Consider the following 15,131-nt stretch of genomic DNA (forward strand, 5'->3'; position numbering starts at 1 on the left):
GTTTTGTAGCCTCTAATTCAGACTGCTTCCCATTATGTCCTCCTGTATCTGCTGGACTCTTTTTTTTGTTGTCTTTTTGGACTCCCCCCCTCCCCCTCCTTTTTTTTCTCCCCAATATACCTGGCCAATTACCCCACTCTGCTGCACCCCCTCTGCCGATCCCGGGAGGGCTGCAGACTAGGAATGCTTCTTCCGAGTTTCTGGAGAAGGTGTGCAGCAGCTGCTGAGAGAGGCTTTTAGTCCCTCTCAGAAACCTGAGAAATTTTAACTGAGAAGACACGACAGTGTGTTGCTGCCACACCAGAAGAAAAGATCAGTTTCACGTTATAACGTGACCCCTCACCCCACCCGCCTGCCGTGAATATGAGGGTTTTTGTTTTTTTCGGCGAATAAAACGTTGTGGTCCACTCACTAGTCCAGGTGGTGGCGGTAGTGCACCAAGCCGTTGTTTGCCAACCGCCAATAAACCCAACGAAGAAGAGGATGATGGCGCTGTTTCCAGCGTTTGCAGGGGATGCGACTAACAAAGTCGATGAGTCGCACAAAGGTGAACATTCGTTGTTGTGTTGTACGTGTCGAGTGTCCGGTCTGTGGATATCACCTACAACCTCGTCACTTAAATGTGTTTTGTTTAAAAGGGTAGCAAACGTAGTAATGACACTTGCGTAGTAATGACACTTGCTATCCAACGTGAGCTAACGCTAAACTAACGTCAGCCTGTCTTTAAGCAGCTGTAAACGGTATGAGACGTCCAATGATCAGAGAATAAAACCACCACATTGTTGTGAATATTGCTGGTCATTAGTGCAAAAAAGTTGTTGAAGCGTTTGTGGACTTAATGTATTTTGCTTGGGGGATTTAATCACAATAAAAGCCCTGGCTAATAACTTTATTTAAGTATGATGCAGCAATCAGTTGCCAGCTATCAATTGTGTCCTTACGCTGATTGTCACCTTCTTGGGCTGTTCACAGCCTAGTTTAAAAAATGCTTGTGACTTTCCCCAGTTATTCCTGCTTTCCTTTATCATATGGGTGCTATCTGTTGCATAAACTAGAGATTGCTCTTGCAACACCCATTGTTTTTTTTTTTTTTAACAAACTCTCTTCCTCTCTCACCGTTTCCTGTTTCCTGCACCCATCGCCTGTTTAGAATTAGACTGGCTTTCCAATAAGAGCTTTAAGATTGAGGATGCCCTCTCTCTGCATCAGCGGACTATAGAAACCAGCAAGAGGGAAAACCAAGAGGAATCAAGGTATGAGATGAAATTTTTTTTAATCTTTTACTCACAGTAAATGTGATTCCATAGGTTTAGTGGATGTGTCAGGAAGGGCATCCGACGTAAAATGTCGCCAAGTCATTATGCAGATTGACAACACCATACCAAGGCCATATCAAGGCCCGGGTTAACAACGACCGCCATCAGTGCTGTGCCCTCACAGGGTACCAATGGAAACTATCAAATTCGCTGTGGCGACTCCTGGGAAACAGGGAGCAAGCTGAAAGAAGAAGAAGACTCACAGTAAATTTGATAATAACCAACTGCCCCAAATTGTCATTTTATACTTGGATATCTATGTGAGGGGTTATTATCTATAACTTGTACCTGACAATGTATTGGCAGCCTTTAATTTTCAATTCCTATCTGTTATCTGAACCATTCAGAAATCTCTCACCTTTGTCCGGACGGAAATTCAATGTAACATCAGAGAGCATTCATAGATGCACCCTTCAGTAACTGATGTGTATTAGCATTATGTTCCATTTAGGCTTGTGGTGTCGCTATCTTCCTCAAATATCAATTTATCCTTCTAATCCTCAGTTTAGGCAAAGACGGCGGTACTGGTGAGGAAGAGACAGAGGGAGAAGCTGACACACCACCCAAAAAGAAGAAGAAGAAGAAAGAGAAAAAGAGGAAAAAAAAGAAGCCCAAAAAGAAGAGTGGAAGGTCTTCTGGCAGCAGTGGGTCAGATTCTGAAACCATCTACCCTAGTGACCTCCAAAGGGAGAAGGAGAGAGATAGGTACTCATACATATCTAAATCTAAAATACTATACTCATGACCCAACACACACACACATAGATATTAACATATTTACAGCGTGCATATTGTCACATGACAGTAACAAGAATTAAAGTGTACTCTGTATGGCTGCCTGGCTTTTGATTGTATCTGTGTTTGTGTGTATGCATTGCATGTGTACTTGTTTGTCCATGCCCCCAGTCCCCAGGCTGCTCCAGTTCCCAGTCGCTTCTTCTGGTTGGATGACCTTCAGTCTCCCACAGAGCATCTATTCTGTATAGACCAAAAACCTGACCAGGCCAACTGGACATACAAGTCCTTGTACAGGGGAGACATTGCCCGGTAACCCTCCTTCCTTCTCTTTCTCTGTCAGTCTCTCTCACCTTCCACCTCTTCTCCTACCTCTGCCTGGGAGATATACTCAATACTTACTCACTGACAGATTAACACAGATACATTCTCTTAGTATCTCCCCTTTTCTTCTTATATGCTGACTGCTTGTATTTATATGCTGACTGCTTATATTTGTGTGTTTGTTTGTGTGTCTGTGTTCCAGGTACAGGAGGAAGGGCAGTTCTTCGCTGGGTCTGGATTATCGCACCCAGGAAATCAGCTGGGAGGAGAGCGAGCCAAATAAGAAAAAGAAAGGCAAGGACAAGACGAAAGGGCCAGAGCGCTATTACTCCACAGCTAATTACCAGCAGCTGAGGTCTGAGCCTGCTGTGACTACATTGCCCAGGATTCCACAAGACAGTGATGTCAGCAGCAGCACGTCCTTCCTCCCTCTGGTCGGTGAAGAAGATGGCAAGGGCAATACAGGTAAGTGACTTAGAGGCCCTACAGATAGGATGCGTTAACTTACACCACTGCGCTCTGCACCCCATTATTTCATATGGCTTGCACCTCATGGGAGCGGACTGTGCCGAGTAAAGCGCAGACGCAGCATGTAGCTTAGCGCCCTTGCGCCCACACTTGAACCTAGTTGAACTTTTGCACTGGGCGCTGTGACGAAATCCCAACTGGTCCAGCAGAAACAAGTTGTGAAATGGACAGTGAAGAGAAGGAAAATGGAGGAGAAATTTATTTTATTAGTGTCTGAAATCTCTGAGCTCTGCAATCTATCTTTGTGAAGTTATCGAGACCTAGAGAAAGAAAGTTCTCTCAAACAAGTGGACATACCAGATGGGTTGAAATACAAGAGATTACTGATATATGACCAAAGACTATTATATTTTCATAACTAACATATCTTGAAAAGGATCTCGGTTAAATGACCATACATTTTTTTAAATGATTTTTCTACTTTTTCTACTTCTTCCTGTACTGGACTCAAGAAAACCCTGCTTATTTTGGTCACCTAGCAACGCCCCTAGTCTCAATCTGGTGTGTTCCTAGATGACCAAAATGAGCCGGGAGCACAAGCTCTAAATGCACAAGCTGTATCTCCATAAGACGCAGACTGTACCACACAGCAACCTCGGCACACACCGTGTTCCATCTGAAAGCTGTTTACTAATATCCATGTCAAGCCAATTTAAGATAAAATACTTCAACTTGGTACTTGAGAAGGTGTTGAAAATGCTGCTGAATATGCATGAACTAATCTTCCTTGATCGAACGGGAAACAAAATGCATTTAACAGCAAAATAATTTGTTCAGACCATGTTACGATTAATGCCTATTTCAAACACACTTTTGGGTTTTTCCCCCTTTTTTTCCCCAATTGTACCCGTCCAATTACCCCACTCTTCCGAGCCGTTCTGGTTGCTGCCCCACCCCCTCTGCCGATCCAGGGAGGGCTGCAGACTACCACATGCCTCCTCTGATACATGTGGAGTCGCCAGCCGCTTCTTTTCACCTGACAGTGAGGAGTTTCACCAGGGAGACGTAGCGTGTGGGAGGATCACGCTATCCCCCCCCTCCCCCACGAACAGGCGCCCCAACTGACCAGAGGAGGCGCTAGTGCAGCGACCAGGACACATACCCACATCCGACTTCCCACCCGCAGACACGGCCAGTTGTGTCTGTAGGAATGCCCGACCAAACCTGAGGTAACATGGGGATTCGAACTGGCAATCCCCATGTTGGTAGGCAACAGAATAGACCGCTATGCTACCCGGACGCCTCACACCCAAACACACTTTTGAAGCCAAATGTCCTTGTTTCAGTGAACAAAACATGTTTGACGTAAAACTCATTCTAATTCCCACACCTACCTTTTAACCTATTTTTCCACCCAGGTGAGAGAGGGCAGACATCATCGGTAAACCCTCTGGGTATCTATGATACCTCAACCACACTCTGGCTGCAGGGGAAAGGACAGCAGGAGCAAACAGACAGCCAAAAGCAAGATGCACAGAGCGAGCAGAGCGCCACCTCTCTGGCTAGACGGACCGAAGAGTTTAACAGGCGACTCAGAGAGCAGCCAGCAGACACCCAACTTTGGATAGAATTCATACGTTACCAAGTAGGCAGACTACTTTTTTCTGTTTTCAACATTACTTAACTTTGTTTATTTCCACTTTATGCTCATCACAATTGAGATTCTATGTTCGTTTTTTTTTCTTCTAAGAATCACTGTCCAATACTAAATGTCCATATTTTTGATTTTGTTCCTTGATCCTTAGTGCCAACAGCTTTCAATATCTTGGAAATAAGGCGTCATTTCCTTTGCCTGGTTGTTGTCATATTCTTTTCATTACTGTAACTCCATGGCCAAAAGTATGTGGACACTCTAACATCACATCCATATGTGCTTGTTGAAGATCTCCTTCCAAAACCATGAGTATTAGTATTATTATGAAGTTGCCCCCCCTTGCTGCTATAACAGACTCCACTCTTCTGGGAAGGCTTTCCATAGATTTGGGAACATGGCTGCGGGGATTCACTCCCATTCAGCAACAAAAGCATTAGTGCGGTCAGGCACTGATGTTGGGGAAAAGGCCTGGCTCACAGTCGGCATTCCAATTCATCCCAAAGGTGTTGGATGGGGTCAAGGTTTGCGCTCTGTTTAAGCCGGTCAATTTCATCTACACCAGACTCGGCAAACCATGTCTTTATGACTCTATTTCGTGCACGAAATAGAGAAGGGCTTTCCCCAAACTGTTATCACAAAGTTGGAGGCACACAATTCTCTAGAATGTCATCGTATACTGTAACATTAAGATTTCCTTTCACCGGAACTAAGGGGCATAGCCCGAACCATGGAAAACAGCCCGAGACTGTTACTCCTCCTCCACTAAACTTTACAGTTGTTACTATGCATTCAGGCAGGTAGTGTTCTCCTAGCAGCCGCCAAACCCAGATTCATCTGACAAACTGCCAGATAGTGAAGCATGATTCATTACTCCAGAGAACGTGTTTCCACTGCTTCAGAGTCCAATGGCGTTGTGCTTTACACCACTCCAGCTGACGCTTGCCGTTGCACATAGTGATCTGAGGCTTGTGTGTGGCCGCTCTGCTATGGAAACTCGTTTCATGAAGCACCCGACGAATGGTTCGTGTGTCGACGTTGCTTCCAGAGGCAGTTTGTAACTCTGTAGTGAGTGTTCCAACTGAAGACAGAGGGATGTTGTTGCTCCGATACGTTTCCACTTCACAATAACAAACTTACAGTTAACCGATGCAGATCTAGCAGGGCAGAAATATGACTAGCTAACTTGTTGGAAAGGTGGCATCCTATGACAGTGCCACGCTGAAAGTCACTGAGCTCTTCATTACAGCCAACTCTGTTTCCAATGTCTATGGCGACTGCATGGCTGTATGCTTTCTTTTATGCACCTGCTAGCCATGGGTGTGGCTGAAATAGCCGAACCCACTAATTAGAAGGGTTGTCCACATAATCTTGGCCATGTAATGTGTCATGTGTGGAACTGCATATTTACATATCAACACCTGTGACTTCTTTCCAGGATGAGCAGACCGCGGCGGTATTTGGAGGCGAGCAGGAGCAGCAGGGGGATTCGACAGACAGCCATAAATTATCCTATAGGGCTGTTCTGGAGAAGAAGCTGAGCATAGCAGAGCGTGCGGTAGCCACCAACCCCGACTGTGCAGCTCTGCAGCTGGAGAGGCTCAAGATCTGCCAAGAGCTCTGGGAGCCCTCTGCCCTCGTCAAAGAATGGAAGAAACTGGTCAGTAAAGACAGAGAGGGTTTTATTTTTTCATTTTTACGTTTTCTGTCTCTCGGGCTTGAGTGAGTGTGTTGGCAATGTGCTGCTTTGCAGTGTGGAACAGAGTTATCGGACACCATTTTTCAGCACCCTTCTTACTGGCTAATCACAAAGCGGTTTAGGAGAAACCGAACTGATGTTGCATTTCATCTGTCTCAGGTGTTCCTCCATCCAAACAGTGCCCCCTTGTGGCAAGAGTACCTGCTGTTCACCCAGAGCCACTTCAGCACCTTCAGTGTGTCAAAGGTCAGCTCTGCCTATGGGAAGTGTCTGAGCACGCTCAGTGCAGTGCAGGACGGCACCATGGTGTCACACCCAGCTCTGCCGGGGACTGAGGAGGACATGCTGGGTAATGGAGAGATGTATTTAACACTTATAGAGGTTTGCTAACCAAGCATGCATCCATACAGTCACATGCCATCATTAATGGAAACTGCACAGGACAACCAGAATTTCTGTTTTATATATAACAGCATAGCAACAATTGGTGCTTAAAGGTAGAACGAGTAGGATTTATCAGTTGCAGTTTGTATAAACACAACATTCAAAGTTAGCCCCTCCTCCCCGGCTCAACGTCACCAGAAAGACACGCTCCCTGACCACAGTTGCCAGAACACATCCCAGCGTACAGGCCAACTCCGCGTCCCTCTTCATTACCATCCTGTCCTTCAGTGCTCGCCAGCGGGTGAACACCAACCCCAGATTCACCCTCATTTTGGAACGAGCTTCGTCCGCTTGGCGTTCCACTTCACTATATTTGCGACTTTTTGCCGCTCTGTCCGCCATTGTTGTAACTTCCTCTTGGATGCATGCTTACGATCTTGATCTGGCGCCTGATCACTACGTTTTTATAGAGTCCCGCTGCCCAAAAATTAATGCCCTGAAACATCCCGTAGACAGCAAAATAAGAAAATACTATTACTATGTTGTACTATACTATTACTAGTACTACTATAAATGATATTAAACATATTAGCCAATATGAAAACTTTTTTTCATTTTAAGAGCTTGAATCTGTGTGCTGAATGTTTGCTTAATTTTACCATCACATTGGTTCTGTGATTCTCTCACCTTTCTCTCTCTCTCTGTAGCTATCTTCACCCAGCAGTGCCACTTCCTGCGTCAGTGTGGTCAGTCGGAGAAGGCAGTGGCTTTGTTTCAGGCTCAGATAGACTTCACATTCTACAAACCTGACAGCGTGCGAAACCTGTCTACTAAGCAGCAGGTGCATACACACACACACACACACACACACACACAGTATGTGTTGAGTTGCCTGGGAGTACAGCTGTACTTTAAATAGCTGGTTCTGGCTCTTTCTTCAGATGTTCAGTTAGACTGAGATCTTGTGACTGAGTGGGCCAGTGCATGTAGCTGAAGTCATTGTCCTGTTTGTAAAACTATTCTTAAATAATCTTGTGTTTTTTGGTGTGGGACATTATTCTGCTGGAAAGTGCAATTTGCGGATTTTTACCATGCTGCCATGTTGTTTAGATACCCTGTGTGATTCAAAAGTTGCTCCCCTTCCTCGTTGTGTGTGTGTGTGAACAGGTCGAGTTCTTTGAGCCATTCTGGGACAGCGGGGAGGGAAGGGTTGGGGAGATGGGAGCAAGGGGATGGAAAGCCTGGATGCTCCAACAGGAGAGAGGGGGATGGTTGCAGCCCAGTGCAGGTAACACACACACACACACAGCCGTCAGTTTAGGTGTTACTCTGACTACTGCTGTAAGATGGAAGACTCTGCTCCCTAAAATGAAGAGATAGTTTCATCATCAGATTGACAACAGTAATTTTTTCAAATAACAAAAATATGATACTTAATTCATCACAGTGACGAAATTTCCTCTTTTGTACTCTCCTCCATGAGGAGGTCAGAAGTCAGGGCAGCTTGTAGAATGTCACCGTTGGGTGAAAATACTGTTTGTGTGTCTCTGTCTTGTATTTTGTGTGTGTGTGTGTCACCGGGGCTGGCCATCTGATTGTGTCTATCTGTCTGTTTATGTCTTCAGAGGAGGAGGACGAAGAAGAGGAGGAGGAGGAGGAGGTGAAGGACAGGAGCCTGCCCAGATGGAGGATCTGGCTTGATGTGGAGTTTTCCAGAGAAGCGGCTCATTGGCTGCCCTGGAGGCCTGACAAAGCCAAGGGCCAATCAGAAGAGGACTGTGAGGACCCAGACAGACAGGTATTAGCTAGATGGAGGAAGGGATGCTAAGTGGGCAGAGTTACTTTTTTGTCCATTTAGTTTGTTAGACGTATGCTAATTTGGCGAGAACAAATTTTCAGTGTGTTTCTGTTTTGATACCTCAGTACTCCCTGATAATGTAAACCAGATCTGCTAGATGGATCGAAGCATGGCTAAATAGATGGCTTCCTTTCTCTTCCTGTGATAGCTTGATTTGACCTCCGGTCTTCTCTCGTCCTCTTTCAATTTTCATCTCCAGGTGTTGTTTGATGACATCGGCCCGTCGCTAATTTGTCTGTCCTCTCCAGACCACCGCCTCCGTCTTCTTCTCGCCTTCTTGTCATTCCTGGGTCTTCCCATTGACTCTGTTCTCTCTGGCACCCCCTGTCAGCCCAGCCTGCTGCTGGAGGAGCTCTCTCTGCTCACTCAGGGTAACAGAGGTTCTGTATTCATATAAATGAAAAACCTGAATGGCATAATACAGCCAAGGTTAAATATCAAAATCGATACTTTTCAGTAGCAATCAATGAAATTAAAGTACAAGCCAGTGTCACTTGTCACATTTCTTATCTTTTAGGTAATGACCCCCAAAGACCTCTCACCTCATTTGACCTCCCTGACCCTGGGGTCAGCTCAGTGGGTCACATGACTACCCTTCAGGGAAGCAGGAAGTGGGCAGGGCTTGGGAAGCAGGGGGAGGGTTTTGTCACCAATGTCTTCCATATGCTCCACCCAGTTCTCCCCACCAACCACCGAGCCATCCTGTCACTCAGCTGGATGCGGTATGAGAAACTCAAGGTAGGAGTTGTCCATCTGACCTTATTCCTGCCCCAAGTGGCTTGCTGCAGTTTAAAGTTATGATCCTTGAAGATTTAAATGCAAAAAAAATTTTTTTTTGATACTCTACCGTTATATAATATATGAGTATACAAATAACGAACACTTTTCGTGACTGGTAGTAGTGAATTTTGTAACCTGTGAATTACAAAAATATTCTTTGACTGCCATCACCAATGAACGATCCATTGGTGTTTGTGTGTGTGTTGGTCTTAGGTCCTTCGCTGCTTGTCCAGTGGCAGCAAGAAGCGCCTTCGCTTGCAGGGCAAAAGCAGCAAGCGGGTTGCAAAGCGCCTGCTCAAAGAGCCCGACAACCGCTCATCGCTAGAGCTCTGGCAGGAATACGCCCACCTTGAGTGGCTACTGGGTAATCTTGACGACGCCCGCAAGGTGTTCTCCACAGCAGCCAGGATGGGAGGAGCCAAAGGTCTGAACAATGCTGCCTTCTGTGATGTCTGCCTACTGTGGGCCCAGCTCGAGGTGGAGGATGAAGAGAGAGGTGGAGGAAAAGTGAGGCAAGCTGAGGCGAGCAGCTCCCCTGCTGTGTGTGTGCTAACCAGATTAGCAGAGGGAAGCTTCTCATCCTCCTCCTCTTCCTTGGCTGAGCCTCTCTCTCCTGTCTCCATTCTAAAAGCCAGGAGGTCATATGAACAGGTCCTGCAGACCAGCCTGTCTGTCTTGGATCAAGATCCCCAGAGCTCTCAGGCCAACACAAAAGGTAAATTTTCTGAACTGCTTTTTGGCACTGGGTTTTTGAGTAGTGATTTCACACACTGAACCAGAACTACTTACTGGGTATTGGGGGGACAAAAAAAAGAATCCCAGAATTCGTCTGCATTTCCTTCCTGTACCATATCCTATCCATACCTGTAACACTGGTAAGTTTTATAACCTAAATGTTAAAAATGAAAAGTAATGAGGTTTTAAGTCACATTTTGTTTTTGATATATTTTTATTATTTACTGTCTTTTTTTTTCTCTCCCAAATACATACTGATGTCTTGCTAGTCTTAAAGTTTAGGATGCAGGACCCGTTTCAGTTGAATCCTCCTTTCAAGTAAAATCCCATCTAATTTCTCATCTCATTACCTCACCAGAGGGGCAAGAAGATTTACTAGGAGAGCGGTGGAGGCTGAGAGGCCTGGTGGGCTGCTATGCTCTTTTCCAGTATCTCACTGTGGGCATCCAGGCTGCTAACACGGTCTACAGCCAGGCCAGGGAGAAGATGGAGAGGCTGCACAGCATGCTAACACAAGGCCTTGCAAAGAAGGCAAACTCTGGCGAAGGAGACAATCACACTAAGCTAAAGGGTAATCACAGCCCAACAGACTCCAACTGTGCTAGCATGCATTCTGCTAAAACGCTAGCTTGTGAGTGTGAGGCGTTAGCGGTGCAGCAGACGGCACTGGTACGATTCCACACGAGCACCAGCGTGTTTCCTCTGGCAACACTCAGAATGACCCTGACCTCCGCACTTTCCACCTGGCCCTGCAGCGCCACACTGTGGGCCACATACATACAGGTACAACTGAGGTTTGCGAATAATTCGACATTTAAGTTTTATTATAATTTTTTTTTTTTTGTGTGATTATTCTGATACAATAACCTGTGAACCACCTGTGGTTTCAGGTGGAGAACCGTTACCACAGCGCAGGCCGTGCGCGGCGTTTCTTCCACTCCGTAATGAGGGGCAACAGTTACATGGTGCCACGGCTCTTCGCCATCGTTGCGGAACAACAGAGGAAGCAACTGTTGGATGCTGCGCAAAGGTGGGAATGAGAGGATTATGGGTAGATGTAGACTCTTCTCTTCAAGTCTTATATTCAGCTAGGCACCATGTAACATCTCGCTCATCCCTAATTGTTTTCTGGACCAGAAAACGTTTTGACAATTATGTTTTAAATATTTTCTCTCAATGGGTGATGATCACAATCCAGTCAAGAAGCCTTTATGGACCATTACATTTATCTCGGTAATTTCTCACTCTGGACCTTTTCTGTCTTTCTCTGTTCTTATCAGCGGCCTTATTTGTTCTCTATATTTAGATTTTAGTGTAGCGTAGGTCAAACTGTTTCAAAAAACATAACAAATAGGGGACAGAACAAACATGGGACATACAAGCGGGGACAAATTAGAGGAGAACCCGACATAGTATCTCAGTAAGGTGTTGGGCCACCATGAGCCTCCAGAACAGCTTCAATGCTCCTTGTTATAGATCCTACAAGTCTCTGAACTCTACTGGAGGGATGAACACCATTCTTCCAAAAGATATTCCCTCATTTGGTGTTTTGATGATGGTGGTGGAGAGTGCTGTCTAACACGTCGGTCCAAAGTCTCCCATAGGTGTTCAACTGGGTTGAGATCTGGTGACCGCGAAGGCCATAGCATATGATATACATCATTTTAATCCTCATCAAACCATTCAGTGACCCCTCGTGCCGTGGATGGGGGCATTGTCATCCTGGAAGAGACCACTCCCATCAGGATAGAAATGTTTCATCATTCATCATCGATTTGCAGTGACCCTTCCCTCTAAGGGGACAAGTGGACCCAGACCATGCCAGAAATGCCCCCCACCGCATAACAGAAGCCCCAGACCCCCCCCCCCCTCACTGTAGGAGTCAAGCGTTCAGGGTTTTCCTTTCATTTGTCAACAGTCTGTATGTTATGACTGTAATTGTATTATAATCTGAAGGTCCCAGGGTTTTGTGGGATGTGTGGGGTAGCACATATTCAACAATGGCTCCTTCTTTTTGAATATCATTATAATCGTGGCTTGTGGGACTGACTTTTGTGTTTAAGGTGTATAAAAGGGAGCTGTTCATCTGTCAAGGCCAGAGAGAAGTCAGCAGGGCGCCATGCTCTGTATGCTTGTCCCCTGAGTTCGCCCTTATGAGCAAACCTAAGCAATCAGACCAAGTTCCACTTGTTGTAGTCTTCATGTCCAAGAACTTCTTTAGAGTTTTTAATCGCATTTGTTCTCAAAAAGTAAATGCATGCGAACAAGAACAATTACATTTAAGCACATAGTACAATTCAGATTTTTAAACAGATTCGAGATTGTATTCCTGTTTTTCTCTTATCACTGCACTGCTGCTGGGCACAGTTAGCTGTAAAGCCCCTCCTAAGGCTAATTTTAAAGTGGATAAAGTTTATTTTACAAGATGATTATGCTAATTATTACTGCTGTGTTTTTGAATTGTGCCTTCTCCCTTTGATTTCTTTGTAGGTGTGGTTCCTATGACGTTGTCTTGCCCATCCTGCCAGAGCACGGCCTTAGCAACCGTATCCAGGGCCTGTTTGAAAGCGCCATAGCAACAAAGACGGGTGCCCACTGTCCTTTACTTTGGAGGATGTATATGCTCTTCTTGGTAAGATGGATTACATTGACCACAATATCACTTCAGTTGATATATGTTCTTGTTGTATATAATGCAAACTGTGTTAGCTGATCAATTGCACCAAGCAGTAAGTGATCCTAAATCCTTTTTGACATATATTTTCAGTAATGTAGGGACAGAGAAACTCTTTTGGATTGCTTAACTTTTTGGAGCCCATCCATCCATCGTCTAACATCCACTTCATGCACTTCATGGTGGCGGTACAAAACAATTCAAACTATAACCCAAATTGGGCTGCCATATGAACAGGTGTGTGCAGAGCCTATTTGCAGAATCAATTATTTATTTTGTCCTCAGTATCTATGTCAGGAATATATCTATTTTCTTGGGGAAAAAAAAGAAAAAAAAGAAAAATATGCAATGAATATTAAATTTGAGTTGCTCTGTACTTCTGTGGTTGTGGTTAACCATGTTTTCTGCTGGCTCTGATTGAACTGATTCGTAGATGAATCATAATCATGTCAAAAAAGGTTGCCCACAACAGCCCTAACCTTCACCCTGTATGTATAATTATAATCCAATTCCTTAAAATGGCCTTCCTTTTGAGGTTTTTGACTCTTTTTTTTTTCTTCAGTTTTCCAAATATGGAGATAAGAATCAGAATCATATTCTGATTTATTGCCAAGTAGTTCAAGAACAGCAGCACAGTAGCACAGTGGTTAGCGCAGCTGCCTCACAGCAAGAAGGTCCTGGGGTTCGAGCCCCAGGGTAGTCCAACCTTGGGGGTTGTCCCGGGTCATCCTCTGTGTGGAGTTTGCATGTTCTCCCCGTGTCTGTGTGGGTTTCCTCCAGGGGCTCCAGTTTCCTCCCACAGTCCAAAGACATGTAGGTCAGGTGAATCGGCCGTACTAAATTGTCCCTAGGTATGAATGTGTGTGGGTGTGTGTATGTCGGCCCTGTGTGATGGTCTGGTAGCCAGTCCAGGATGTCTCCCTGCCTGCCACCCAATGACTGCTGGGATAGACTCCAGCATCCCTGCGACCTTGAGAGCAGGATCAGCGGTTCGGATGATGGATAGATAGATGGATAGTTCAAGAACATGCAAGAAGTTTGACTTGGTACATTGGTGCATGATGGAACAATTAATAGCAACAGTAAGGTAAAAGTTAAAAGAATGATAAAATATAATAAAATAAAATATATATACAAGACTAAATAAAAAGAGGTGAAAATACGTGGATGCACATGTATTTTAGGTGAGAATATGAACACGTCCATAATCCCTTCAGCACATATTTGCACTAGTGTATACATTGTTACAAAGACATTGATGCAAAAATTTTAATTTGTTGTCTGAATGCTCATGTGTGTCTATATGTATGCACACACGATGTTTTAATATAGTATGTATGTATGTATGTATGTATGCAGGTGTCAGAAGGAAAAGTGGATCAGGCTAGAGGGATCTTCTACAAGGCTTTACAAAACATTCCCTGGGCCAAGGTGAGACATACCTTTATTTAACCTGTTGGATTGTCAGGTGTTTCCATCTTTGGTTTATATTTTATCTAACATTTTATCTGTTTCTTCATAAATCTTTGTTTATGTATGCATGCATGCATGCCACGTGTTTGTATGTTTGCTTGCATTTGTCTCTGCACCCATGCATATGCTGATGACTTCATACTATACATTTGTGTTTGCGTAAAATACATGTGCATCTGTGTGTGTGTGTGTGTGTGTGTGTGTGTGTGTGTGTGTGTGTGTGTCCCTCAGGGTCTGTACATGGATGCGGTGCAGCAGTTCCCTGAACATCTGCAGGAGTTTTTAGATCTAATGACGGAAAAAGAACTCCGGCTCAGACTGCCATTGGAAGAGTTGGACATACTGCTGGAAGACTGAATACACGAGACAGTCATTCGAGACTTAGCTTATGTGGACTTGATTGGAAGTGGTACCACCCATATTTTTGGAAACACTGACTGGCAAGAGCGAGACCACGGGTTTTGGAACTGGTAAAAAAAAAAACTCACATTGGAGGCTAAACAGTTGTTGCTTGCATTAACGTCACCCATAACGCATACCAGTGTGTATATACAAACCACTGCTGTTTTGAACAGTGTAGTTACAAAAGATGTCTGAAAGTAATTTATTTTTACACTCAACCACAAGAAATGTCAATAAAAATCTGGTTCTTATATCAGTATTACTTTCACTGGCTTTTTTTTTTTTACATACTTTTCAGGCAATCTCGTTAAAGAACCTCTTTCTCTCTCACACGCTGAAGGCCTCATTTATGCTCAACATATCTATGATGTCCCTAGGTAGGTGTGTGTGTGTGTGTGTGTGTGTGTGTGTGTGTGTGTGTGTGTGTGTGTTGTGTGTGTGTGTGTGGGCCCTGTGATGGACTGGCGGCCTGTCCAGGGTGTCTCCCCGCCTGCCGCCCAATGACTGCTGGGAAAGGCTCCAGCATCCCCGCGACCCCGAGTGAGGATAAGCGGTTTGGGTAATGGATGAATGAGTATCTGTGACGTTACCTCGCCAGGGCACAGGGAAAAACGGCGACCTCCTCCGCTGTC

At 44.9% G+C, this 15,131-nt stretch overlaps 1 protein-coding gene across 1 annotated transcript; it reads left to right on the plus strand.

Moving 5' to 3' along the window:
• The first annotated feature begins 484 nt into the window (after positions 1–484).
• nrde2 (NRDE-2, necessary for RNA interference, domain containing) lies at positions 485–14,734 on the plus strand. The gene is made up of 19 exons (XM_056296092.1): positions 485–547; positions 1,151–1,253; positions 1,821–2,021; positions 2,223–2,363; positions 2,578–2,840; positions 4,262–4,488; positions 5,933–6,154; positions 6,353–6,542; positions 7,285–7,418; positions 7,745–7,865; positions 8,203–8,375; positions 8,635–8,806; positions 8,953–9,173; positions 9,429–9,930; positions 10,309–10,733; positions 10,841–10,980; positions 12,441–12,582; positions 13,984–14,055; positions 14,329–14,734. Exons 1-19 carry the CDS (start codon positions 487–489, stop codon positions 14,452–14,454), a joined length of 3,636 nt encoding a protein of 1,211 aa, XP_056152067.1. The 5' UTR covers positions 485–486; the 3' UTR covers positions 14,455–14,734.
• The last annotated feature ends 397 nt before the right edge of the window (positions 14,735–15,131 follow it).

This window comes from Lampris incognitus, chromosome 16, assembly GCF_029633865.1.
Source record: "Lampris incognitus isolate fLamInc1 chromosome 16, fLamInc1.hap2, whole genome shotgun sequence".
NCBI classification, from domain to species: domain Eukaryota; kingdom Metazoa; phylum Chordata; class Actinopteri; order Lampriformes; family Lampridae; genus Lampris; species Lampris incognitus.